This window comes from Theropithecus gelada, chromosome 1 (assembly GCF_003255815.1).
Source record: "Theropithecus gelada isolate Dixy chromosome 1, Tgel_1.0, whole genome shotgun sequence".
NCBI classification, from domain to species: Eukaryota; Metazoa; Chordata; class Mammalia; order Primates; family Cercopithecidae; genus Theropithecus; species Theropithecus gelada.
In genome coordinates, this window is record NC_037668.1 from 90278894 (window position 1) to 90303359 (window position 24466).

Here is a 24466-nt window from a genome sequence, read left to right on the forward strand (position 1 = left end):
AGCACTAAAGCAAAAATTCTACAATTAGCAGCCCTGTGCCAATACACTATTATTATTATTATTATTATTATTTAGATGGAGTCTCACTCTTTTGTCCAGGCTGGAGTGCAGTGGCACAATCTTGGCTCACTGTAACCTCTATCTCCCAAGTTCAAGTGATTCTCCTGCCTCAGTATCCCGAGTAGCTGGGATTACAGGCGTAAGCCACCATGCCTGGCTAATTTTTGTATTTTTAGTGGAGACAGGGTTTCACCATTTTGGCTAGGCTGGTCTCAAACTCCTGGCCTCAGGTGATCCACCCACCTCAGCCTCCCAAAGTGCTGAGATCATAGGTGTGAGCCACTGCACCCAGCCCAGTAAAAAATTTTTATGTAGAAGAGTTACTAAAAATGGAACAGAAAGGGAAAAAAATATATGAGTGAAAGATAATAAGTAAAATATTTTTGAGATGAGTTGGCTATTCTAAAGCACCCAAACCACCCATTGGCATGCATTAACTACACATTCATGTCAGGTACATAGTACATTAAGGTCACTTTAATTCTCACACAGCATATCAGAAGAGAAATTCTTTCAATAAAAATAAATATTTGGACACTTTCTATGCAATTTTTACAATGTTTTTTTAAAAAGTGTCACCTCAGCCTCCTGAGTAGCTGGGATTACAGGTGTGTGCCACTTTTCTCAGCTAATTTTTACCATTTAGATACAAAATTACTTTAGGATTCTCTGGTGGTGCCTATATGCACATTACAAGTAAGTAAATACCTCTGAATTCTCTTTAAGCCTAATCTGCCTTATATTTATTTTCCCTATACTGAAAAAGCAAAAGGGCATATAAAATAAGCTAGAAATGCCACACATAATTAAGCAAATTGGGAAGCTCTAATCCTTAATTTACCAGTTTTATAATACCAAAAAAAAGGTATAGAGATGAAAAACATCCCTACATTTTTGGTCAAAAACATGTAAAATTTTAAAGAAAAATGTCTTTTGAGCTAAAGGAAGTTGAGGTTTCTAATTTAAAAACTTTTTTTTAGTTACTTTATTTCAAAATTTAACACACATAAAAATTAACTGATTTCTACAGAAAATTAATCCATCTAGATAGATTAAATGATTCAACTAAAATTCTGATTAAAACCATAAGTCATAGTACATTTTGACTTAAGTAATAAAGGCACTGCATGAAAAATAAAAAAAAGAAAATTACTTAAAAATTTATTTTTCAAAACATGTCATACACATATATACATATACATTCCTATTTTTTATTTATTTTTATTTTTTAGTTTTTTTGAGACAGGGTCTAACTCCATTACCCAGACTGGAATACAGTGGTGTGACCACAGCTCACTGCAGCTTCTGTCTCCTGGGCTCAAGCGATCCTTCTACCTCAGTCTCCTGAGTAGCTGGGACTACAGAAGCATACCACCACACCCAGCTAATTTTTTGTACTTTTTGTAGAGATAGGGTTTTGGCACACTGCCCAGGCTGGTCTTGAACTCCTGGGCTCAAGTGATCTACCTGCCTCAGCCTCCCAGAGTGCTGAAATTACAGGTGTGACCCACCACGCTGGGTCCATTCCTACTTTTTAAACCCACAGATATTAATATGCTGCTATTCTGGCTGTCCTCCTCTCAGAGGTTTCCAGTTTAAAACAATATTCCAATTCTTCAATATTGTGGCCCTTTAAATATTTGAAGATAACAATTAGGACTTGTTCCTTTTAGCTAAACTTTCCAGTTTTCAATCTTCATATGACAGTAATTTCTACTCTGTTGGCATTTTATTAGTTTTTCAATGCCATCCTTTAAAGTGTGATATCCCAGATATAAACATAATACTGTTGATGTGATCTGACCAATGAAGGTGTGTTGGTGGGCTCAATGTCTCCTTGAATCTGAACACTGAATTTGATTAAGGTAGCTTAAAACTAACCTACTTCTTTATTATACTATCTCACAATGACATTCGGTTCAAGAAAAAAAATTAATGGGTGTTTACTATGTTAGCCACCGTTCATCTTCAGTAATAGGAAAGTAAAAAGAAGTTAGATTTGCTTCCTAAGAGAGTAAAAAATGTATTCAAACAATTACAAAACAAAGGGATATATGCTATACTAAAAAGAAGTATAAGGAAAGATTAATCTTGTTGCAGCTAAGTCACAACAGAGGTAACACATAGGGTTCTACTCAAAATAAATGGCCAAGTAGACAGGAAAGGGAAGGAAGGAACACTGTGATAGAGGGTAGGGGGAAGGCAGATACAAATATGAGGGAAAGCATTCATCCATTCAAATACTTATTGGGTGCCCACTATGTGTCAGCAAACTGTTCTAGGTATTTATGATAAATCTGTGAACAAAAGGGACAAAGAAGGTGGTCAGGGTAGGTTTCATCTGAGCAAAGACTGAAGGAGATGGGAGACATTCATGTGAATCCCTGACGGACGTACATCCCAGGCAGAGGAAAGAGCCAGTGCAAAGAGTCGAAGGCTAAAGCCTACCGAGTGTGTTTGAGGAACAGGAAGGTAAGCAGTGTGGCTGGAGCAGAGTAAGCAAGCAGGTAGAATAGGATGAGATAAGGTTAGAGAAGTAACTACAGGGAGTTACTGGGTATTTAAAAATAAATGTTTGTGTGCAGAATGGAGTGGGGGAGAGAGCAGCAGCGGATGAGGCTAGGGAGAAAGAAAGGCTGAGAATTTGACTATTTTCAACTTAGACTCCTCTAGTGTCAAACTACTATGGAAGTATGCTTCATGGAAGCACAGTCATATTGCTTTGCCTGCAGGAAAAACATCACTTCATCTTTGTTTCCTCTTCAGAGCTTTGGACCACAGAATGATACCTGTTTTTCTTTTCAATTAAAAAAAACAAAAATAAAAACCTTTCCTATAAATTAGCCTGTTTTTCTAGCATTACCTTTCTTTACTGTTATGAATCCTTTCTGAACTTTCTATCACTCCTCACAATACAGCTTATTCTTCCTTAGCAATACTACTTACTGCTTCCACAATCCTCTGGGTGATAAAACTATGTCCGGGACAAAGAAATCCATCTACCATGTTTCTAAATGGTTCAAACCTCTTATAAGACAAATATATCATAAATCTGTTTTACTTTTGTTGTCTTTATTTAGCAAGAAACATTCCGTTGGACTAGTTGTGTATTTCCACAGTGACATCATTTCTCTAACTTCTTTTATCCTCTCCCAGTTGTTTTCCACTATGCTTCCTTTAAGTTAACTGATTTCCATATAGGCATACCAGTATTTCACACAACGGTGATCTCTCTTTCCTTCTACTAGGTTTATTCCTCTTAAAGAGCATTTACCAGTTCACTTCTAGTTGCAAATCTCAACTTGGAAATACAAAACCTCTTAGATTTTATTAACTAAATATTGTTAAGATTTCTAATAGTAATGATGATAAAATCATATTAACAACAAAAATAACTTCCAACATTTTTTGAGTACTTACTATGTGCTAGACACTGGTTAACCACTTTATATGTATTATATCAATTCTTATCACAACTTTATGTGATAGATTCCATTATTTTCACCCTCATTTTATAGATGAGGAAAAGTGTCTTGCCTAAGGTCACACCGTTAGTAAGTGGTGGAGCGGGAAGTTATACTCTAATATATTTGACATTCGACTCCAAACTTTTTTTTTTTTTTTTTTTTTTGAGATGAAGTCTCACTCTTATTGCCCAGCCTGGAGTGCAATGGTGCAATGTTAGCTCACCCGAACCTCTGCCTCCCGGGTTCAAGCAATTCTCCTGCCTCAATCTCCCAAGTAGCTGGGATTACCACCATGCCCGGCTAATTTTGTATTTTTAGTATAGACGGCGTTTCTCCATGTTGGTCAGGCTGGTATCAAACTCCCGACCTTAGGTGATTCGCCCACCTCAGCCTCCCAAAGTGCTGGGATTATAGGCATGAGCCTCAAGCTCTTAATTAAGCTTTATGTTCCCCATATTCTATATATACTGGTATTAACACCAGGACATTAGTACAACCCCTGAACTATCGTCCACTTCTCTGGTGTTTTCTTGAGAATTCTTACAAATTTCCTCAATAAATTCTTTTGAGGATTACCTCCTTCCCTATGTTCTGTTTTCCTCTATGTTCCATCCTCTACTGCAATTATTTTTGCATGCTTGCATATCCTTTATACTTCAGCATAAAAATCAGGTTGGTGGCTTACTGACAAAACACATTCTTCCAAGATATATTGTACTCCATTTCTTATCAGAAGGACCTATCTGACCATTTTATGTCCCAGTACCAAAAAAGGAAACCACATCTAATATCATCTACATAGTAAATATTTGCTGTCAATATTTTTCTTTCTTTTTAAAAGACAGAGTCTTACTCTGTCACCCAGGCTAGAGTGCAGTGGTGTGATCATAGCTCACTGTAACCTCGAACTCTTGGGCTTAAGTGATCTTCCTGCTTCAGTCTCCCAAGTAGCTAGGACCACAGGGGCATGCCTAGCTAATTTATTTATTTATTTATTTAGTTATTTATTTAGTTATTTATTTTGGTAGAGATGAGATCCTGCAGTGTTGCCTAGACTGGTTTCAAACTTCAGGCCTCAAGCAATCCTCCCGCCTTGGCCTCCCAAATGTTGGGATTACAGGTGTGAGCCACCATGCTGGGCTTTCGTATCTTTTTTTTTTCTTCTCAAAAGTAGCACAAGGGGCAGAAAAAAATCAGTGGTATGGCATATATTATCAGGTGCTCAGTTATGGGTCTATATGGGTCATCAGGGAGTCACTAACTACCAGAAAGTATCTCCTCTTAGAGACATTAAGATTCTTCCCATTTACTATGTTTTCCTTAACTTTCTTCATATCTAACTTTACCTTCCTGAGGTAAAGGCTCATGGATGTTTTACACCTACAATGTTCTGATTTCTTTTTTTTTTTTTTTGAGACAGGGTCTCGCTCTGTTGCCCAGGATGGAGCATAGCAGCGTGGTCTCCGCTCACTGCAAAGTCCACCTCCCTGGCTCAAACAATCTTCCCACCTCAGTCTTCCAAGTAGCTGAGACCACAGGTACATGCCCCGGCAATTTTTGTTGTTTCTTTTTTGGTAGAGACATGGGTTTTGCCATGTTGACCATGCTGGTATTGAACTCCTGGACTAAAGCGATCCTCCCACCTTGGCCTCCCAAAGTGCTGGGATTACAGGTGTGGGTCACTGCGCCGACCTGTTCTTTCTTCTATAGAGTGTTACATTTACCCACTCAACTACCCAAAAGTACTTGTTTTCACTATATTCTATTCTTGAATTTTTATTTCATTTCCTTCTTTCAGAGTTGATCCCCCTGCTCATTATAATTTGCTGTTTCTAATCCTGTTTTGTCTTTTAATTGCTTGGATGTGTTACTTTATCTCACTTAGCTTTAATGTGGATTGAAGAAAATAAAAATCCAACAGAAGCCACTGAGCCAGAACTATGGCCAGTATTTCTAAACATATAAAAACCAAAATACTGGCTCATATTCATATCCATTCAGTTCAACAATGAGAGTTAAGATATACTTATTTTTCATGTGTCAATCTCAAAAGTTAGGGTAATCTATATTTTCTTAGTGATCTAGTAGAGATCTTCTCTAGCCTTTCTGAAAAATGTAAGATATACTTTACTAGAGTAGTGGTGGTCTTTAAATAAATATGTTGTGATCTTTGAAGGAAAAAAAAGTATCACATGACTATGTTATCACTGCTTGGGTTTTGATTTTTCTGAAAAATTTAAACTTGTATTAGTGTACTTCTGAATACAAATTGGTCACTATTTGATAACTGAACAAACTTTTCTTTTTTAACCCTAACCCTAAGACAGGGTCTCACTCTGTCATCCAGGCTAGAGTGCAGTGGCACCATCATAGCTCACTGCAGCCTTGATGCCTGGGCTCAAACAATCCTCCTGCCTCTGCCTCCCAAGTAGCTGGGAGTACAGATGCACACCACCATACCTGGCCAATTTTTCTAACTTTCTGTAGAGATGGTCTTGCTATGTTGTCCAGGCTGGTATAAACATAATTACAAAAATAAATACATATACATACATAACATAGAAAGTGGTTATAAAAATTTTCATACAGAAATTTAACATTTCTTTTTCTGCTAAAAATAATTAAATATGCATCATAAAAAAGAAGTGTTCAAAACATGCTTTTAGGCTGGGTATGGTGGCTCATTCCTATAATCCTAGCACTTTGGGAGGCTGAGGCAGGTGGATCACTTGGGGCCAGGAGTTTGAGATCAACCTGAGCAACATGGCACAACCCTGTCTCTACAAAAATAGAAAAAATTAGCTGGTGGTATGTGCCTACAGTCCTAGCTACTCGGGAGGCTGAGGTGGGAAGATCACCTGAACCCTGGAGGTCAAGGCTGCAGAGAGCTGTGATCGCACCACTGCACTCCAGTCTGAATTATGGAGTGAGACCCCATCTCATAAACAAACATTTTGAAAGACAACAAACATGCTTTTACTTCCTACTATTTCGAGAAACACAAAAAGACTTTGGGAAAAGTAAAAATAAAAGTGAACACTAAACAGCCATTAAAGAACTGAAACTACCAGAGGAGATAACAGTCACATGATTCCTGAAAGGTTCATGATTTATTATTTTGCGTGGTAAATACTTTACCGAAATACTAAGTTTTAGAGTTATCTTTCTCACACACACACACACACACACACACACACACACCCTTTAAAAGCTCTGCCAACTCAAATAATTTGTACTAAATCAAGGAGCACAATAAAAACATGAAACATGTGACTAATATATAAGCCCAGATGGGGTTTTCCTATAAGTTGCAGAGCAAGTTATCAATTCAAAGAGCCTTTCTACAATATACAGATTATCCTTACTGGACTTCAATCCAGTGAGAGTTCTATCAGAATACTAGAAAATTAGCTAGGAAACATAGCTTTTAGAAAAAACAAAACTACTGAAGTTTTCATAGAGTCAAAAAGAAAAATATCCACAAGATAGAACTTACCACAATAGACAATAGTAAAAGTGGGGAGTAGGGTCAGCAACCAGGGACAAGAGAGAAGAGAAAACAGAAAGCATTTTAATTACAGAAATTTCAAAACAAATAAGCAGCAAATGGTAGAAAACACATTTTTTAAATGCAGGCATCCATTTAAGTTTTACAAAGGAAAAGCAAAAAACAAACGTGCAACAAATTTAGCAGCTACAAAGCTAAAGGTCCAGTAAAAGGTAGTGACAAGTATATAAACAAGAAAATAAAGTCTGTGAGACTTTTACCATGCAATAAACATGATGACAGAATGATATTAATGTCATAACCAGTGAAAATTATACCTTTCAGGGGTCGATTTAGCATTACGGAAACTAGTAATAAACTGCTCAGAGGTTTCAATATGTTATTTTAGGCCTAATTTTCAACTAATTCTATTTCAAGTTAGGAAATTTATAAGGAGTTTCATCATTCATAGATAACCACGGCAAGTCTCTTTATGTATGTCTTAACTGAGCCATAGGAATGAGGATTATATTTTGAGTATTAATACAGTCATATACAGAGAATTAAGGTAGATTTATAAAAGTACTGGCTTCATTTAAAGAAAAACAAGACTTGGGTAGTATTTCAGAAATGGAGGAAAACTCAGTAGTAATATTTATTCCCAAGGTTTTCTATCTGGGGCTTAAAACAAGGATTACAATGCAAACCCAAAATGAGAAGCCTAAGCTGTTCGATCAACAGAAATCTGACAACAAGTGAAAGGCAAAGCACACAACTTCACAAATATACCTAGCTTTAAATAAACCTGACTTATTACTACTTTGCTTTACCTCATCAAAATAAATTAGGGCATATTTTATAGAATTATTTATTTTGCAGAAACATTTAAAATAATGGTAATTAATTTTTCCTGGCATTTTTTTCAGGTAAGATTATATTTACATAAAACTTTTTGTGAGTCTTAACTACTACATAAAAGGAAGCATGTGTAGTCTTATCAAACAATATATCAAATGCTGTCAGAATATGAGGTCAAATTAAACTATAAGTTCTCTTAATTTCTTTATCCCTCTCCCCAGTAAAGTGAATTTCTTTCCCCAGTAGTGCTTATAGTCAAGGTGAAGAGACTCAAGATCAAATTACACAGCATCTCATCAATTCTAAAATGTACTTTTTTTGCCCACATTTTAATGCTTTTATAGTTGGTATTCATCTTTCAACTAATAGGATATCTTGGCTTAACACACAGGGATTTTTTTTTTTCCTTTCTTAAAGGCATATAAAATACTAGTATGTTTTGTAATTGATGCCATCTGAGATCAGATGAAATAGAGTATTTTCTGTTTACACCTCTGAGCAATAACACATAAATCGACCTCTGTAAAATGAGGTGAAACAATATGGTTAAAAAAAGAAATCTGTGTATAAATGTTGATGAGAGAAATGCTTCAAATTGAAGGATAAAAACTAAAGTGATGACAAAGTGGCTCATTTACCAAAGAATCTCATTAGTGTAACATATGGATTTCCATGCACTGCCTACAACCTCTTAATAAGATATTTCTTAAAATAACTTACAATATTTTAACAAAATTTCTTTGGTTAATGAATTCAGTTGATAGCAGATAGCAACAGAATGCCCACAGCTAGCACATGTGGGCAAAGCATTGGCATAAGAAATCTCATAAAATCAATCTATTAGTGTCTTTAACTAACTAAAACATTACCTACCTCCCAGCCAGTACTCTGTATAATAAAAAGTAAAAAAGGGCAAGTCATAAAAAAACTGTTTAAAAAGAACAAAAAAGGCCAAAGGCACCATATACCATAAATTCTTCTCCACAAATAGAAGACAGCAGGATATTTTAAACAGCATATTCATTTACTTAAGACCTGCAATAATTTCATAAATTGCTTGGTCAAAACCCAGTGGCTAAAATTTTGCCTTTTAAAAACTTTAAGTGAAAGTACAAATTTTAGGGAAAGAGACCCAGCTGCTTGTTCCATTTACATGTTTAAGTGATCTCTAATAATGTGAGCTGCACTTTACTAAGTATCCAGGATAAATTAAAACACAAATTGCAACTCTGCTCAAATGCCAATGACAAAAATGGCTGAAAGTTTCTCAGAAACGACTAGCGCTACATGTGCCAGACCTAACATTTATAATTTGCAATTTACAGCTCTAGAAACTGGTTTGAGGTTCCTGTGACAGTATATGTACAACTGATTATTAAAAGACCTACCTGTTATGGTCATGAAACCTAATCAATATTTTTCGACTTTAACATTTTAATAGATGACAATAAAATCCTGACTTCACAGGATAGCAGCCCTGTTTTGAGACTGTCAAAGGCTTTTCAGATTAATCAGTTCATTTAGAACAGCTTAATTCATTGCAAAAAAGAAGAGATCAAGCTGATACGTAACAAAGTAGGACTAATACTGAATACAAAAGTGGATAGTCATACTCCACCTCCTTTGACACTGGCAGCAGTAGGTAATAGTAGGGTAGCAAGGGGAAGGGAACAGAAAAGTGGAGGAGGAGGAGACTCGATAGGATATTCTGCAGTATTTCAATGAAGCCAAGGATTTAGTTTCAAAGAAATCAACTGCTAGTAGTGTACTTCATTTTAAAACTAAGTTTAATTTGATTCTAATTTTAGTGATAATATGTAGATTCCATAATGAACTATAAAGTAATGAAATACTATTAGAATTAAATATACACTAAGACAACCATTTTATTCATTATTTTCACAAAATAATATTTTTATATTAGAAATATATCAAAGGATGATTGAATGTAAACATCTAGGAAACATAAAGTTCAGTTGCAGTCATTAAAAATATTAGTAGTTTATTAGTTTCACATCATTTAATTTAAAAAGCTGAAATATGATCTACCTTGTGAAACAAAAATCACAATATTTTAAAACTTGCTAATTAATAATTCAAAAATGAAAAAAAAAACTATGCGGATAGTTTATGATGATCACCATTAGTTTAGTTACTGAGCTTTGCTTTGGCCATAAACTATCATTTTGACCGTTCATTGGTAGTCTGATTAAAATGGTCATCTCACTGGATCTAGTTTGACATCAGTACAAAACAACATTAATGCTTTCAGACAGTTTTTTCCCTTAATAGTGAAGTTAGAAATTGGAATCATTACCTGATGAACAATTTTGCTGAATGCTTCTTGAAGTTTACCATGAATTGTGGATAGTTTCTTTGCATCCCGATTAGCTTCATGAATAGGAATAAGTACTTTGTAAACCTCATTAACTGCTTCATACATGCCAGCCTATAAGAAAAAATTTTATAAGATGTTGCTTTCTTTTACATCAATAAGAAAGTAAAGTAATTATATGAATTTGCAATATTTCTATTAAGATAATACCGCTGAGGCTGCGCGGAGGCTCACGCCTGTAATCCCAACACTGTGGGAGGCCAAGGCGGGTGGATCACGAGGTCAGCAGATTGAGACCATCCTGGCTAGCACGGTGAAACCCCGTCTCTACTAAAAATACAAAAAATTGGCCGGGCGTAGTGGCGGACGCCTGTAGTCCCAGCTACTAGGGAGGCTGAGGCAGGAGAATGGCATGAACCCAGGAGGCGGAGCTTGCAGTGAGCCGAGGCTGTGCCACTGCACTCCAGCCTGGGCGACAGAGTGAGACGCCATCTGGGGTGGGGGGGTGGGCGGGGGGAAGATAATACCACTGGAGCTTTTCCAATAGGAAACAAAAACAAATACTAGTTTTTAACTGTATTAAGGCTTAATAAAAAGAATTTTCCAATGTATCTTCTCCTCTGGATAAATGGGTATGTATGCAGATATGTGTATGTGTGTGTATATTAATATATACACATATACATATGTGCATATTTATATTTCTATAATTTGAATTGGGCATTTTCCTTTTATCTGCCCAATAATTACTTCACTAAGGCTAATGTGTGTATGTATACTTATCTATGCATATAAACTTTTGCAGAAACTAATTCTGAGCAGCGGAAAAAGGAATTTAATATTACACTGGTCACAGATACCCAATTCTCCTATAATCAGATAACCCGTGGCCTCCTGGGACACAAAAATCATTTACTTTTCCAAAATATTAAGCTGACAGAGGCAATCTCCTATTGTAAATCTCCTATGGAAAAAAATCACAAATCTTTAATAAAGCATAGAAAGTTCTGAGCCACCAGATTTCCTTCCACTGTGGGCTAGTTGGCCAGTGGTTGCTATGGTTATAATCACATAATCAGAGTGAGAGGCAAGATGTGTTTGTATTGGTCTTCTATCCCTTATCTATTTTTTTTTTTAATTAATAAGAAACAGGGTCTTGTTCTGTTTTTTAGGTTGGAGTACAGTGGTGTGATCATAGCTCACTACAGCCTTGAACTCCTGACCTCAAGCAATCCTCCCACTCCAGCCTCCTAAGTAGCTAGGACTACAGGTGCTCACCACCATGCCCAGCTAATTTTTTCACTTTTTGTAGAGATGGGGGTAATCCCAGGATTACTATGCAACCTCCCAAAGCACTGGGATGACAGGCGTGAGGCACTGGGCTTGACCCATCCTTTATATTTAATAATGGATTGGTGCTGTAGTAAGAGGAGAGAGAGATGTTTTCCAAAAGCCATTGAGTCCTCATTGCTTCACAGATCAGCAAACATATTTTCCCAAAGAAAAACACATGGTCCTTATATTTCCCAGTACGTTTGTAGGAGTATAATTAAACAATAATGTAGTTGTACTAGTGAAATATGTTTAGTGTAACTAAAATGCTCCAGTAATTATTTTAACTAAAATCAGATTAATTGAAAAAGAATAAAATTTACAATCATATACAACTGCAAAAGAATTTTAATAATATAGGTTACTGTCCCCCAATCTAAATGCACTACTGTGAATTATTAAAATCACACACATACAAACACACAGAGTTATGCTAATTAAAACATTCCACCAATAGCAAAAAACCCTTGCCCCCTGCTAGCTTAGACAAGTGTAGGGATGGAACTGGAATGGTCAACGTCCTTAGAGGCAAACATTTTAAAAGAGGATCGACACCTAATATTTTAACTCTGCAAAAACACTCTTAAGAGTCTCACAATTGCCAATAATGATGAAAACGATGGTAACAGTAAACACACTAGTACTTACTTGGAGCCAGGAGCTGTGATAAGCACTTTAAATACATGAACTTACTTAATCCTAAAAACATTCCCATGAGGTAGGTACTATCATTAGATGTATTTAATAGATAAGTGAGGCACCAAGAGGTTAAATAATTTGTGCCTGAAGTAACACAACTGCTAAATGGCAGAGCCAGGATTTGAACTTTGGCAGTATGCCTTCTAAATCTACCCTTAATCAATATATTGCAGGATAGGGATAAGGCCTGGTGAAGAACAAATCAATTCCCAACGGAAGTAAAAAAGGGGAAAGAGGGCAGCATTGCATATTACCTCAAGCTTCTTTCTTACCCTAACATGAACCTTAGTGTCTCCTAAACCTTGGGTGCTGGGACACTAAACATTCAGCGGAAAAGTCAGAGGAATTAAGTGACCCTATCAACATGGTTTAAGAAGGTGAGCATGAATTCAGCTAACTATCTTTTCTTTCTCCAATAACCATCCCATCTGGGTTTCATCTGACTGCTTTACTTCTTCACATATGGATGGAAGGGAACAAGATTGGGGTTATAGTGTGGTAGCATAGTCAGGTAAGGGATTCAGGATGCAGTTCATTAAAGAGCAAGGTCCAGGGCTCCGATAACTACCTAATGAGGATTACTATGCAACCAATGGAATGAGTGGTCATAACTTTCTTGGACACCAGGGCAATGCCCATCATACTGGAAAGAAGATTCTCCATTTCATCCAATAGACAAGATCTATTTATAGAGCCCCGTCAGTCTACCAACTAGGAACTTATATCACTCAGAGACTTTCTGTTTTGTTTTACTATGTTTTTTAACTTAAAGGTTTTAGAAAATATTTGGCAGTAAAAGTTTTATGAACCAAAAAATATCTGCTACAAATCACATGCTGGTTCATAAACAAGCAAATGAAAAACACTGGTGGGCTGGGCACAGTGGCTCATGCCTATAATCCTAACACTTTGGGAGGCTGATCAGGGGAACATAACTTGAGGTCAGGAGTTTGAGACTAGCTTGGGCAACAAAGTGAAACCCCATCCCTACAAAAAATAAAACAATTAGCTGCCCGTGATGGTGTGCCCCTGTATTCCCAGCTGCTCAGGAGGCTAAGGTGGGAGGATCCCTTGAGCCCTGGAGTTTGATGCTGCAGTGAGCCAAACCACTGGAACACTGGGGGAAGTGACAGATTATTAATTTGAAAAGGAGTAAGCCAATAATGAATCTAGAAAGAAAATGTGTTCCTAGATAGTTTTTAGGGGACATGGAGTAAAAAACAATTTTTTTTTTTTTGGTGACAGTTTTACTCTGTTGCCCAGACTGGAGTACAGCAGCATAATCATGGCTCACTGCAGCCTCAACCTCTTGGGCTCAAGCAATCCTCCCACCTCAGCCTCTCAAGTAGCTGGGACCACAGGCATGAGCCACCATGCCTGGTGAACTTTTAATTTTTTGTAGAGATGGTATCTCACTATATTCCCCAGGCTGGTCTTAAACTCCTGGACTCAAGCAATCCTCCCATCTTGGCCTCCCAAAGTGCTGGGATTACAGGCATGAGCCACCATACCAGGTCCAGAACAAATTATCTTTAAAGAAAAGTAGGGTCATAAGACAGAGAGAATAAATACACATGTCATTGATAATTAGAGGTATGAAACTCTGGAAAAAGAATTAACAAGAGTCATCTACCATAGAGAAAGAAGCAGCTGCTTGTTCCAGTAATCCCACAAGTCCTGACTCAGTAAAGTATTTTCCAGAGCAGATACCTTCTTCATCTGGAGATACCACATCATCTGAGACCGCAGATTCTTCTAAAACATTAGATGAAATATTCTAGGGAAAAAATAAATTGAAAAGGTTTTTGAAACAGAATTTTCTAGTATAAAAATGTATAAAAAGAAATAACTGAAGATGAACTGTAACTGTCAGGTTAGGTTTAAAAAAAGGAGAGTAATATAAAGGCAAAAGATAAATCTCCAAAAACTTTCTGTATTTTGAAGATGATAAAATGAAAACACCACTGCTAGATAACTTTTCTCTTAATAAAAAGTGGTATGAAAGAAAATTAAGAAACGTCATGGGCTAAAGGAAACTGTAATATGACATAAGACATCTAAGGAGATATCAATAGTCCTTTTTTATTTATTTAATTGATCGTCTCAAAACTATAAAGGAAAAAAGGGACAAAAATGGTCTCTTATCTAATATACACAGAGTTAATAAAAAAACTCAAGTATAATAAAAGCCCTCTTATTCAATGAGATTGGAATCAGCCATTATTTCTAAAAAAGAAATGATACATACATATCTTATTTTATTTTAACCTCCTAAACATTTACAGTAGATGTACACTCATTTATCAACTTTTGAATTAGATCTAAGGCCTTCTCTTTGTGTGTATGGGTTTCCAGATCAGATTTCCACGGAATCTCTTGTGGGTAAATACCCAAAAGGCAACATTCTTTTTAAAGATTTCAAGTTTTGGTTTCTTTTGAGTGAAAACTTAAACTTAAATCGATCATCAAATTATTCTAGAATTTTAGGAGCTTCCTCTCCCCCAATCTATTTGTCCGGCCCACAGTTAATTCAACAGCAATTGTTTTGGAGATTCACCTTTCCTGAGTCTTTGTAAAAATTCAACTTTGTTATCAGAGAAACGATAACTTTCTTTTTGCATTCTGATTTCATCAGAAGATAAAACATTTAACTAAATTTTATAATATCCCAAACCTACCATTAACAGGTTGTGAAGAAAAGCAAAGCATAACTGACCCTTGGTAAGCAAAGAATTCAACTAGTGGGTCAGAACTATGTACCCTACTAGAGGGCAAACTCATCTGTGAGTCATGGTATTAGTCATAAAATGTACTAATATTTTATGTACGGAAAAGAGAATGTTGGTATATCTGCTATGTTAAGTAAAAGCCAATTAAGAATTTCTACTGAATTCTGATTCTCAGTAATACATTTCCACAGATGTTAAAGTATGTAACTGATTACAAGGCAGTAAAGACAAAAAGAAAAAAGGAGGCTGAGGCCGGAGAATGGCGTGAACCCGGGAGGCGGAGCTTGCAGTGAGCTGAGATCCGGCCACTGCACTCCAGCCTGGGCGACAGAGCGAGACTCCGTCTCAAAAAAAAAAAAAAAAAATAAGCATAGTGCTGATAGTTCAGAGGTAAGAAACTGTGGAAAGAGAATTAACAAGAAGTACTCCTTAAAAATGTATTAATGACAATCACTGTGAAATGTTAATCTATCTTGTGAAGCATTGGCTTAAGTCTTTAAGTTTTCCCTGCAAACTAAAAAAATCTCAACACCAGTGAGAAAAAGCTAAAACCAAAAAAAGACATACCTTGATTTAATGTACATCTGGAAGATTCCTACCTGAAATGTTACACATCCCACAGGAAGATATTTCCGGTCCTCCAGCATGCTCAAATATTCAGCAACAAGTGCTGCTGAGTGGACTAGACACTGTGCAGCTTCAGCATGATTGCTTCGTTCTGAGTGCTTGCCAGCCATGTTCTGCAGCCAGGTCAATCGCAGATCTGGAGAGGTCTGGTAACCCTTGGCAATTCTAATTAGAACAGAAATTCTTCTCCATTAGTATATGCTTCCCAAGCTGGGAGGGAGTTTAGCTAGCTCACTCAGAGTTTACCTAGATAGGTTTTTGATACTGTGCACAACCCATTTAGTTTTAAAGTAGTATGAAAATGTCACTATGCAGGCTTAGAGAAATAACTGTGGCCTATGGAATGGATAATATCAGTGGGCAGGGTGGAGGAGGGCAGGAGGGGCAAAAAAGAAATATGCCATATCAAAATCTGACCATTAAGGAAATAATCAGTTAAGGGAAAAAGTATGGAAATTTATGTGTTCATTACAGAAATATAGAGAAGTTTTATATGCAAGGAAAAATTAAAACTTCTAAAAGGTACTTTTATTACATCAACTTTATTTCAAAGAGATTAAATTGTTTTATTTGTGCTTTTAATGAACTCCAAAATTGTAGGAGCAGAGGGTCATATGACAGAGAAAAATTCTTAAGTTTTACTATTGTATCTATTAAGGTGTTAATACAATAAAAATTATGGAGTTTTCAAAATGTGCCCTTAGAAATATCATTCTTTAGTCACAACAGTATTGAAAAAAGGTAATTAATGTTACAGTAAAACATTCATATACTGTATTTTCTTCTTAAAAGACTGAGTTTTACATTTAAAATATTGGTATGGGCCTTCAAAGGAAGTCTGGGGCCCAGGACACCAAGGTGTTAAATGTGTGTTATGAATATTTTTAAAAATCCTCTTATTTTTGATAATCAATAAGTATATTTGCATTGTTCTTAAAAGAAGAGACACAGAAGATCCGAAGATGCCGCCTGGAAAAAGTGCATTTGGACTTTCAATCTACCATTGGAAAAATCACTCAAGGCCAGGTGGGGTGGCTCATATCTGTAATCCCAGAACTTTGGGAGGCCAAGGCAGGCGGATCTCTTGAGCCCAGGAGTTCAAGACCAGCCTGGGCAATATGGTGAAGCCCCATCTCTACAAAAAGTAAAAAATATATAAATATAAAAACAATAAATAATGTAAATACAGAAAAATCACAAATCACTTTTGTGTGTTTATTTTTTTCATCTAATGCTTACTGTATGTCTTACTAAGTCCCTTATACAAAGCATAAATGAATCAAATAAATGCTACCTGTACATTAGATCAATCAACATTTCAGGATCCTCCTGGTGTTCCTTCATTTTCACAGTATCAGAAAGAATCATATGGAGATTAAAAACCAGATCCTGGACCTGCAGCAGAGAATTATATGAAAAATATTCTTGAATTGTCATTCATCCATAATAACCAAATTAGTTTCAGAGATATTTCAGATAAATATCTAAAGATTTCAAAACAAGTTGTATGATACTGATATGGTTCTGTAAAGTATAGGTATGTGGGGATATGGTAAGTAAACTTTATATAAATTCCTCAGCAGACTATCTATATTTTTTGTTCTTTCACCTGGAAACAAGCAGAACTATAAGTAGAAATAAAACAGAGGGATATAGGAAATACAAGAATACAAAAGGAAAATTCTCTCCTATATTTCTGATTTTACTAAAAGGTAGTTTGTAGAAACTTTAGTTTATAAGGCATATTATTGTTTGATTAATAAGTAGGAATGTTTTGTCAGAAAGCTTTGTCTGTATTGTCCAAGTCTACTGTTCTACTTATTATAAGTGCACAGAATTAAACACCAAAGAATTAATTATTTCCAAAAGAAGGGTAGCTGACTAAAACAAAAAGATTCAGTCCTATCTATGGCACATGATGTGTGGATTCAAAATGAAATAAATGATCCTCCAGCAAAAACCAACTTTTGATTTAACAATTTGGAAAGTGCCTATTTAACAAGCCTATTTCAATTAATGATCTAGAAAGTAGCATTTCTGACCTGATCAGGAAATGTTGTTTCCCTCAATTCCAGATCTTCTTCAGCATATGTCAATATAGTCTTTAGAGAACGCCTTAAGAATTCTTCATTAAAATTCTGAGATGTGCCCACCAAGGAGGATAGTGACATTGTTACCTGCATTTTAACCCTAGCAAAGTTCTGTAACAGAAAAATTGTCCAGTCAATACTTAATATAGAAAAGCTTTAAAAAGTCTGCTATTTTTCCTCGCTAAAAGTATATTTAGTGAAAAAATACCATTCTAAGCAAAATATTTTTTAAAGTAATAAAATATGTATATCAAAATCTTATTTTAGAAAGGATGTAAAACTTAGAATTTTGTTCTGAATAATGTACTAGAAAACAGGATTTTAAGAAGTCATGTGTTAAGAGTTGAATTAGAAATTCTGCTTATGTCTTTACATTTATTTATTATGGGCATATGTTATTAATATAACATTTTACAGATAAGGTTAAATAGCTTGATTGACATTATAAGATTCTTAAATAGTAGATGGAGTATTTAAATTCTAGTCCATTTCATGACATCCACACTATGATGAAAGCAATTTAACACACATCATGCGTAAAGTAATGTAAGGTAGAATCTTTTGGAGTGACGCCTTTAACAGCTTATAACTTACATTCTTCCTTTTTTTTAGTGTAAATTCATTTCTGCTCCACCATTCTCTACCATGAAATCATTCTTAAGAGATTATTGGTGATAATATATCAATTGTCGTATCCAATATTTTTTGCTCAATATTCTACTTCATATCTTTGTATATTTAAATTACTTTCTCCTTGAAAATCTCCTACCTTATCTTCAGTGGCACCACTTTATCCTGGTTTTCTAATCTTTTTCAACTCTTTTTCTGTTTTATTCCTTGGTTGTCCTTCCTAAATACCAGTATTCCCAAAGATTCTGTCAAAAAACTTTTCTCACTTAACATACTCTGAAGAGCCTCATCCATGTCTTTGCTTCGACCAGTATACACATGTTTCCATCTCCAGCTGATATTTCTCTGTAGAACTCCAGGCTCTCATAGTTTACTAGATAGCACCATCTGGATGTCTCATAGGTACCACAAAGTCAACATGTCTACAATACCTTCTCTCCCTATTGATTATCTAAAAAAGTGATACTATTCTTGTAGTCATGCCAAAAATCTAGGGGTCCCCTATTCATTCTCCCCTCTCATTTTTCATACCATAAATCCAAATCTACACCATCTCCTAATGTGATCCAATATATCCTTTCTCCATTCCCAATGCCTTTGCTTTATTTTACACCCTCACCATTTCTTATTTAGATTACTGTAATAACTTCCTAATCGATCTCCATGCCTTTTTCTTTCATATCTCTCAGTCTAACCTCTACCTAGCACCAGGGAACTTTCTGTAAAATGCAAATCTGAACATGTTCCTCCTCTCCTTAAAATGCCCCTAAGGCAGTTGTCCAAAGTTTTAAGGATAAAATTCAAGAATTCAACTCAGTAAATATGTCACACTACATAGTAGGCACTGAGAGTACGGTGATAAAATAATTTATAGTTGGCTAGGATAAAGGTGTAATTGAAAGCTAAGCCTTTTCAATACTAAGACAAATTCTAGAAAAGGCATTTAATTGTAAATATAAAGAAAATCTCATGAGCAGCTGGAGGAAAAAACGTTATTTAAAACAGAGAAAAATATCAGGCTACCTTTCAATGTATCCACAACAATATTTAATGTCAGAAGACAATGGTACTCAAGTACCCTTTTTTCCTATGAGGTGTTCTTTATCTGATAAGTTTTGCTGATTTTTCTCACGCTTATTATTATTCAAAGTATAAGGCAAAAATTTCATAAACACCCTTTCTATCCTACAAATACAGATAACTTTAAACAATCAAGAACTTGGAAAATTGGCCGGGTGCAATGATTACTGCCTGTAATCCCAACACTCTGGGTGGACAAGGTGGGAGGACAGCTTGAGCCCAGGATTTCTGGGCTACCGTGAAGTACCATCATGCCACTGCAGTCTAGCCTGGGTGACAGGAAGAAATGCTGTCTCTATTTTTAAAAGTGGGGTGAGTGGGGCGGGCAGGGTGAGGTGGCTCACACCTGCAGTCCCAGCACTTTGGAAGGCCATACAGAGAGGACTGCCTGAGCCTAGGAGTTCAAGACCAGACTGGGCAACAAAATGAGTTCCTGTCTCTACTTAAAAAAACCAAAAAAACCACTTGGAAAATATTACTCCTAAGAACCTTGATGAGGACAACATTTAGCTAAACAATAATTATAGCCCCAAAAAACTCATGGTAAGCAATATTTCATTTTACAACTAAGACTATGAACTAAGACTGAAATGTTACAGCTAAGAAAAAAACTAGGAGGGTGAGAAAGGAGATGGAAAGAAGTACTTAACAATCTACAGTAGACATAAAACAAATAACGTTATTTGAAGGTGGCAATTAAATCAAGTGAAGTACATGCAGATTCAACAATACAAATGTAAACAGTAAGAAAGATACTTTTTTGAAATATTGAGGTATAAAGAATGACAGGGTGGAGGAGAGAAAGAAGAAAATCAGCAATTTTATTACTGTTCATTAAAGGGAGTTAATAGATACTTATTTCAAGTAGAGTTTCTCAATTTTTTTTTCATTATTGTCCCTCTTATAAATCTTTTTGAACAATTTTTCTAATTACATCCCTATGATATTTTAATATCAGAGATGTATACATCTGTTTATGCACTCTATGTATATCTGGATTTATATACACATAAGAAAGTAAATATGAAGCTTACTCTTTTTACTCGATGCAAGGTTATGAATGACTAGATACAAATTTTAAGTTAAAAATCTGAAAATGATTTACATTTAGCTTACCTTTATAGGCTGGTTTTCTGAAAAACTTTTAATATAATCTTTTAGCTTAAATAAACTGTAATGTATCAAATTACACAAATAAATTAGCAACTTATATAACTACAAAAGCAGCAATGTAATCAATTTTTTTAAACCATTCAAAACTGCTACTTATCCAGCAAAAGAATTAAAAATTAATTTCTTAAAAGTTATTTCAGTGAACTTTCACTATTTGCTTGATAGAAGAAAATACGTTCTGGCTACTATATATTCATTTAGATATTGTTGACTTTTTTCTTTTCAGCAACTGACACGATTAAAAACTGCTTGAATAACTTTTGTAGAATGAAGTAATAAATTGGAAAGTTTTTTTCTTGGGCTTAATTTTCAAAGCCCAAGTCACACATGAATGCACTGAGAACCAAACATAAACAATATCCACAAGGCAGCCAATGGAAGCAACCTCTTGCCATATGACTGAGATCAAGCAATTGATTAAAAGTCTCCAATCACAGTCATTTATTCTCCAGTTTTATAACCCAATTTTGCATACATTTTGTTTTTTATTTTCCAAGAACTTAATGTCAGTGCTGCTCATGTGATACCCAGTAACACCAATGAGAGAAATAAATACTATGCAATGCCATGTTGTTGGGTAGTGTTGAGCTTTGGAGGACCATAAGCTAAGATTTTTCTCATCCTCCACAAAAACCAATTTTCACTCCCTTGGTGGTAATACTGCCCTGGTTGAGAATGCATGATCTAAAGAAATAGAGGACTCGGGGTATTACATGACTATAAAGGCAACCTAGCAAAACCAGAAATTTTGCTAAATATGATAAACACTACATCCCCAAAACAAGGTAAACAGACCATACAGTGTAAGATGAAAACAACCAACACACATTTTTTTAAAAGGGGAGGCAAGAGGGAAAGGTATAACAAAATAATAAAATAGGATTCCTGGACATACGTAATATAATAACAAGTATGAAAAGTTTCATTCAATTAGAGGTTGGATCACAAAGCAAAACTCAACTCTTATGTTGTATATGAGAGGCACACCTAAAATAAAGTGAAAATTAAAGAACAGGCAAAAGCAAATAAAGTAATTTCAAATTAAAAAGAAAGCAGAGGTCAAAATCTTAATACCGTAAGAGATGAAATTCAGGCCAAAAAATAAAATAGAATAAAGGTTTTAAATAAAACCAACAAAAGTTCTTTTAAATTCCAAAGGAGAAAAACTCTTAAGAAAATATAGTAGTTATGAGTATTAGTACACCAAATAAAAGCTGAAGGAGAAACAGACAAACACAGTTACAGGCTTTAATTTACTTCTACCAAGTGGAAAAAAAACAATGATATGCAGTCTATGTGATTAATAAGGTGTATTTATCTGGTATATGTTTAACTCAATATTCTGAAAACAGAAATACTCCCCTTTTAAAGATTTTTTGTAGAACACTCATAAAAACAGATTATATTTAGACACACAAATACACAGATCCACAATAAAGGGAGAAACAGAATATACACTGTACAATCACAATGTAATAAAGCTGAAAATTAACAATAAAAAAATTTTTTTTTTTTGAGACAGGATCTCACTCTGTCACTCAGGCTGGAGTACAGTGGTGTGTTCACAGCTCACTGCAACCTCACACTCCTGGGCTCAAAGGGATCCTCTCACCTCAACCTCCTGAGTAGCTGGGACCACAAGCACAGGCCACCCAGCTTGGCTAGTATTTTTTTGCAGTGATAGGGTTTTACTATGTCACCCAGGCTGATCTCAAACTCCTGGCCTCAAGCAATCTTCCTTCCTCGGCCACCCAAAGTGTTGGGATTATAGGTGTGAGTCACTGGAATCAGCCAAAACTTTGAAACAAAAAGGCTACTCAACTCTTTGGATTAAAAAGAAAATACAAACTGAAATGACAAGATTACTAAATATTAGAACCAAGGAGATGCCAAAAATAGTGCTTAAAGGAAAATTCAAGGCCTTAAATACTTACATATGCAAAAATAAATATTTGACTCAAACTAAATATTTGACTAAATATTTGACTCAAAAGGAAAAATATAACACATGAATATAACATATAATAAAAGACTTAAATGAAAAAATGGAATTCTTCAAAGGCTGTGATATGTAATTGTAAAATATCAAGCCAAGATACTTAAACTTTTATTTCTTTTTACTTAGTGACAATTAAAATTTAAAATTGCTCAATGTACATTTATATTCTAAGTCTGTATTAATATACATACATACATACATACATATGATATGCACACAATTGGAGATTTGGATTTTTGTAAGATATACACAGAATGAGAAATATCAAGATAGCCTATGATTAGACTTAAAATATACAAAAAACTCCATGCTCTCCCAAAACTGATTTAATAACTATCAGCAGAAGTTATATTTCATTATGAATACAGAGAATTTTCATGATTAAATACTTACATTCCCAATCTCAAAGTTTTGCCTCATTAGTAGGTAAAGGGAGGCACTGGCGTGTGACCGTATTGTACTGATGCTACTGCTACAGTGTCGGAGAAGCCTGAGGCATAAATCAGCACACTGCTCTGTCTCTTCTTCAAATAAGAGTTCAGGAAACTGTAAAACAACAACAAACCACTACTGAATTTTTACAGTAAAAGTTCCTGAGATATGTTAATATAACCTGAGCTGGAGATTTGTTAATATAGCCCAGAAATTAAAAGAATGTTTAGGACGATATTAGCTAATAGTTAATAGCGTGAAACACAGAGTCAAACTGGGTTCAAATGTTGATTATGCCACTTACTAACTAGTAGTGTGACCTTGGACAAGTTTTCTCATCCACAAAATAGGCCTAATAATATATCTACAAGGGATTGTTGTGAAGCTTCTATCAGAATGTGCATAAAACACTTAGTAATCAACATACATGAATTCTACATTTATTACAAAATAATACATAAGTTATTTTCATCAACGTCTCTGCACTCCATCTTCTTGGATGATTAAAATAAAATAGCTACCTTCAAAATTTAAGAATATACATATTTCTGAGGGAAAACAAATATAAGAAGTAAATATTTAAAGCAGTTGAACAAACACACACCTTCTTTTCCATTCATCATAAAATAATTTCAGTGGGTTGAATTGCTTATATATTGAATTCTTTATAAATTGAGTTTTTTTAAAAAACAGAACCAAGTGGAGAGAAAACAAGAGAAGCCCCATATTTAAGATTGGCTATTAATTTCAGGCCCTTCTCCACATCCAAGTTACTGTTTTTTAAACCAGAACTGGTTAAAGGTGATGCGAATAAATGAAAAATTCTAAAAGGCAGGCAGCAGTAGAGAGGCAAAGAAGAATCAAGCATCTTAGGTTATTATTTAAATTTTAACTACACATATTCATTAATATATTACTACATATATTAACCAATGAATGTGTCAAATGATCTTAGATAATGTTAACAAAGAAAACAAAGTCTGACAACACTGCAGGTATAAAATAACCCACCTTTGAAACCAAGGCTCTCTGTGTAGCAAAACAGTGTTGTAGATAAACTGCACTTTGGTTACAGGCCATGCTGTGTAGTAGCACTTTTAGCACTCCACCAAGAATGCTCTCTTTGGATTCCGTTACAGAAACAGTCTGCAATTTAAAAATAAACAAATAAAATAGAGATGTACCTGCTATTTAGTTAGGGAGGTTACAGGCCTCCCTATGTATAAATAAAGTTTTAAAAGATAAAAAAAAAATATAAGATCTAGAATGGCTTCAAGAAGGATTTGGATAAGAAAAGGGGGAAAAAGAATAAATATAATTTAAATAAGAAAAAAGAGGAGCAAGATACAATGCCAAGAAATCATAAGGTGTTTTTTAGGAAAATTAGTAAGCAAGTCTGAACTGACTTGAGGTTCATGTAGAAAACAACTACAGATAAGGCTGAAAAATAGAGTGGCGCCTGGAGCAA

At 35.1% G+C, this 24466-nt stretch overlaps 1 protein-coding gene across 6 annotated transcripts in view; it reads right to left on the bottom strand.

Annotated features, from left to right (window-relative positions):
• Positions 1-24466, bottom strand: part of DOCK7 (dedicator of cytokinesis 7) — a 245196-nt gene that overhangs the window by 24650 nt on the left and 196080 nt on the right. For 4 of the 6 annotated variants that reach the window (XM_025372964.1, XM_025372899.1, XM_025372690.1 and 1 more), the window contains 8 exons: positions 24010-24144; positions 22960-23112; positions 17637-17795; positions 16889-16989; positions 15567-15759; positions 13872-14015; positions 10190-10321; positions 8746-8760 (listed from right to left, as the gene is read on the bottom strand). In XM_025372964.1, coding sequence (XP_025228749.1) covers positions 8746-8760; positions 10190-10321; positions 13872-14015; positions 15567-15759; positions 16889-16989; positions 17637-17795; positions 22960-23112; positions 24010-24144 — 1032 coding nt within the window. The remainder of the gene's footprint in view (positions 1-8745; positions 8761-10189; positions 10322-13871; positions 14016-15566; positions 15760-16888; positions 16990-17636; positions 17796-22959; positions 23113-24009; positions 24145-24466) is intronic. The other 2 variants (XM_025373022.1, XM_025372819.1) reach the window with 1 other exon arrangement.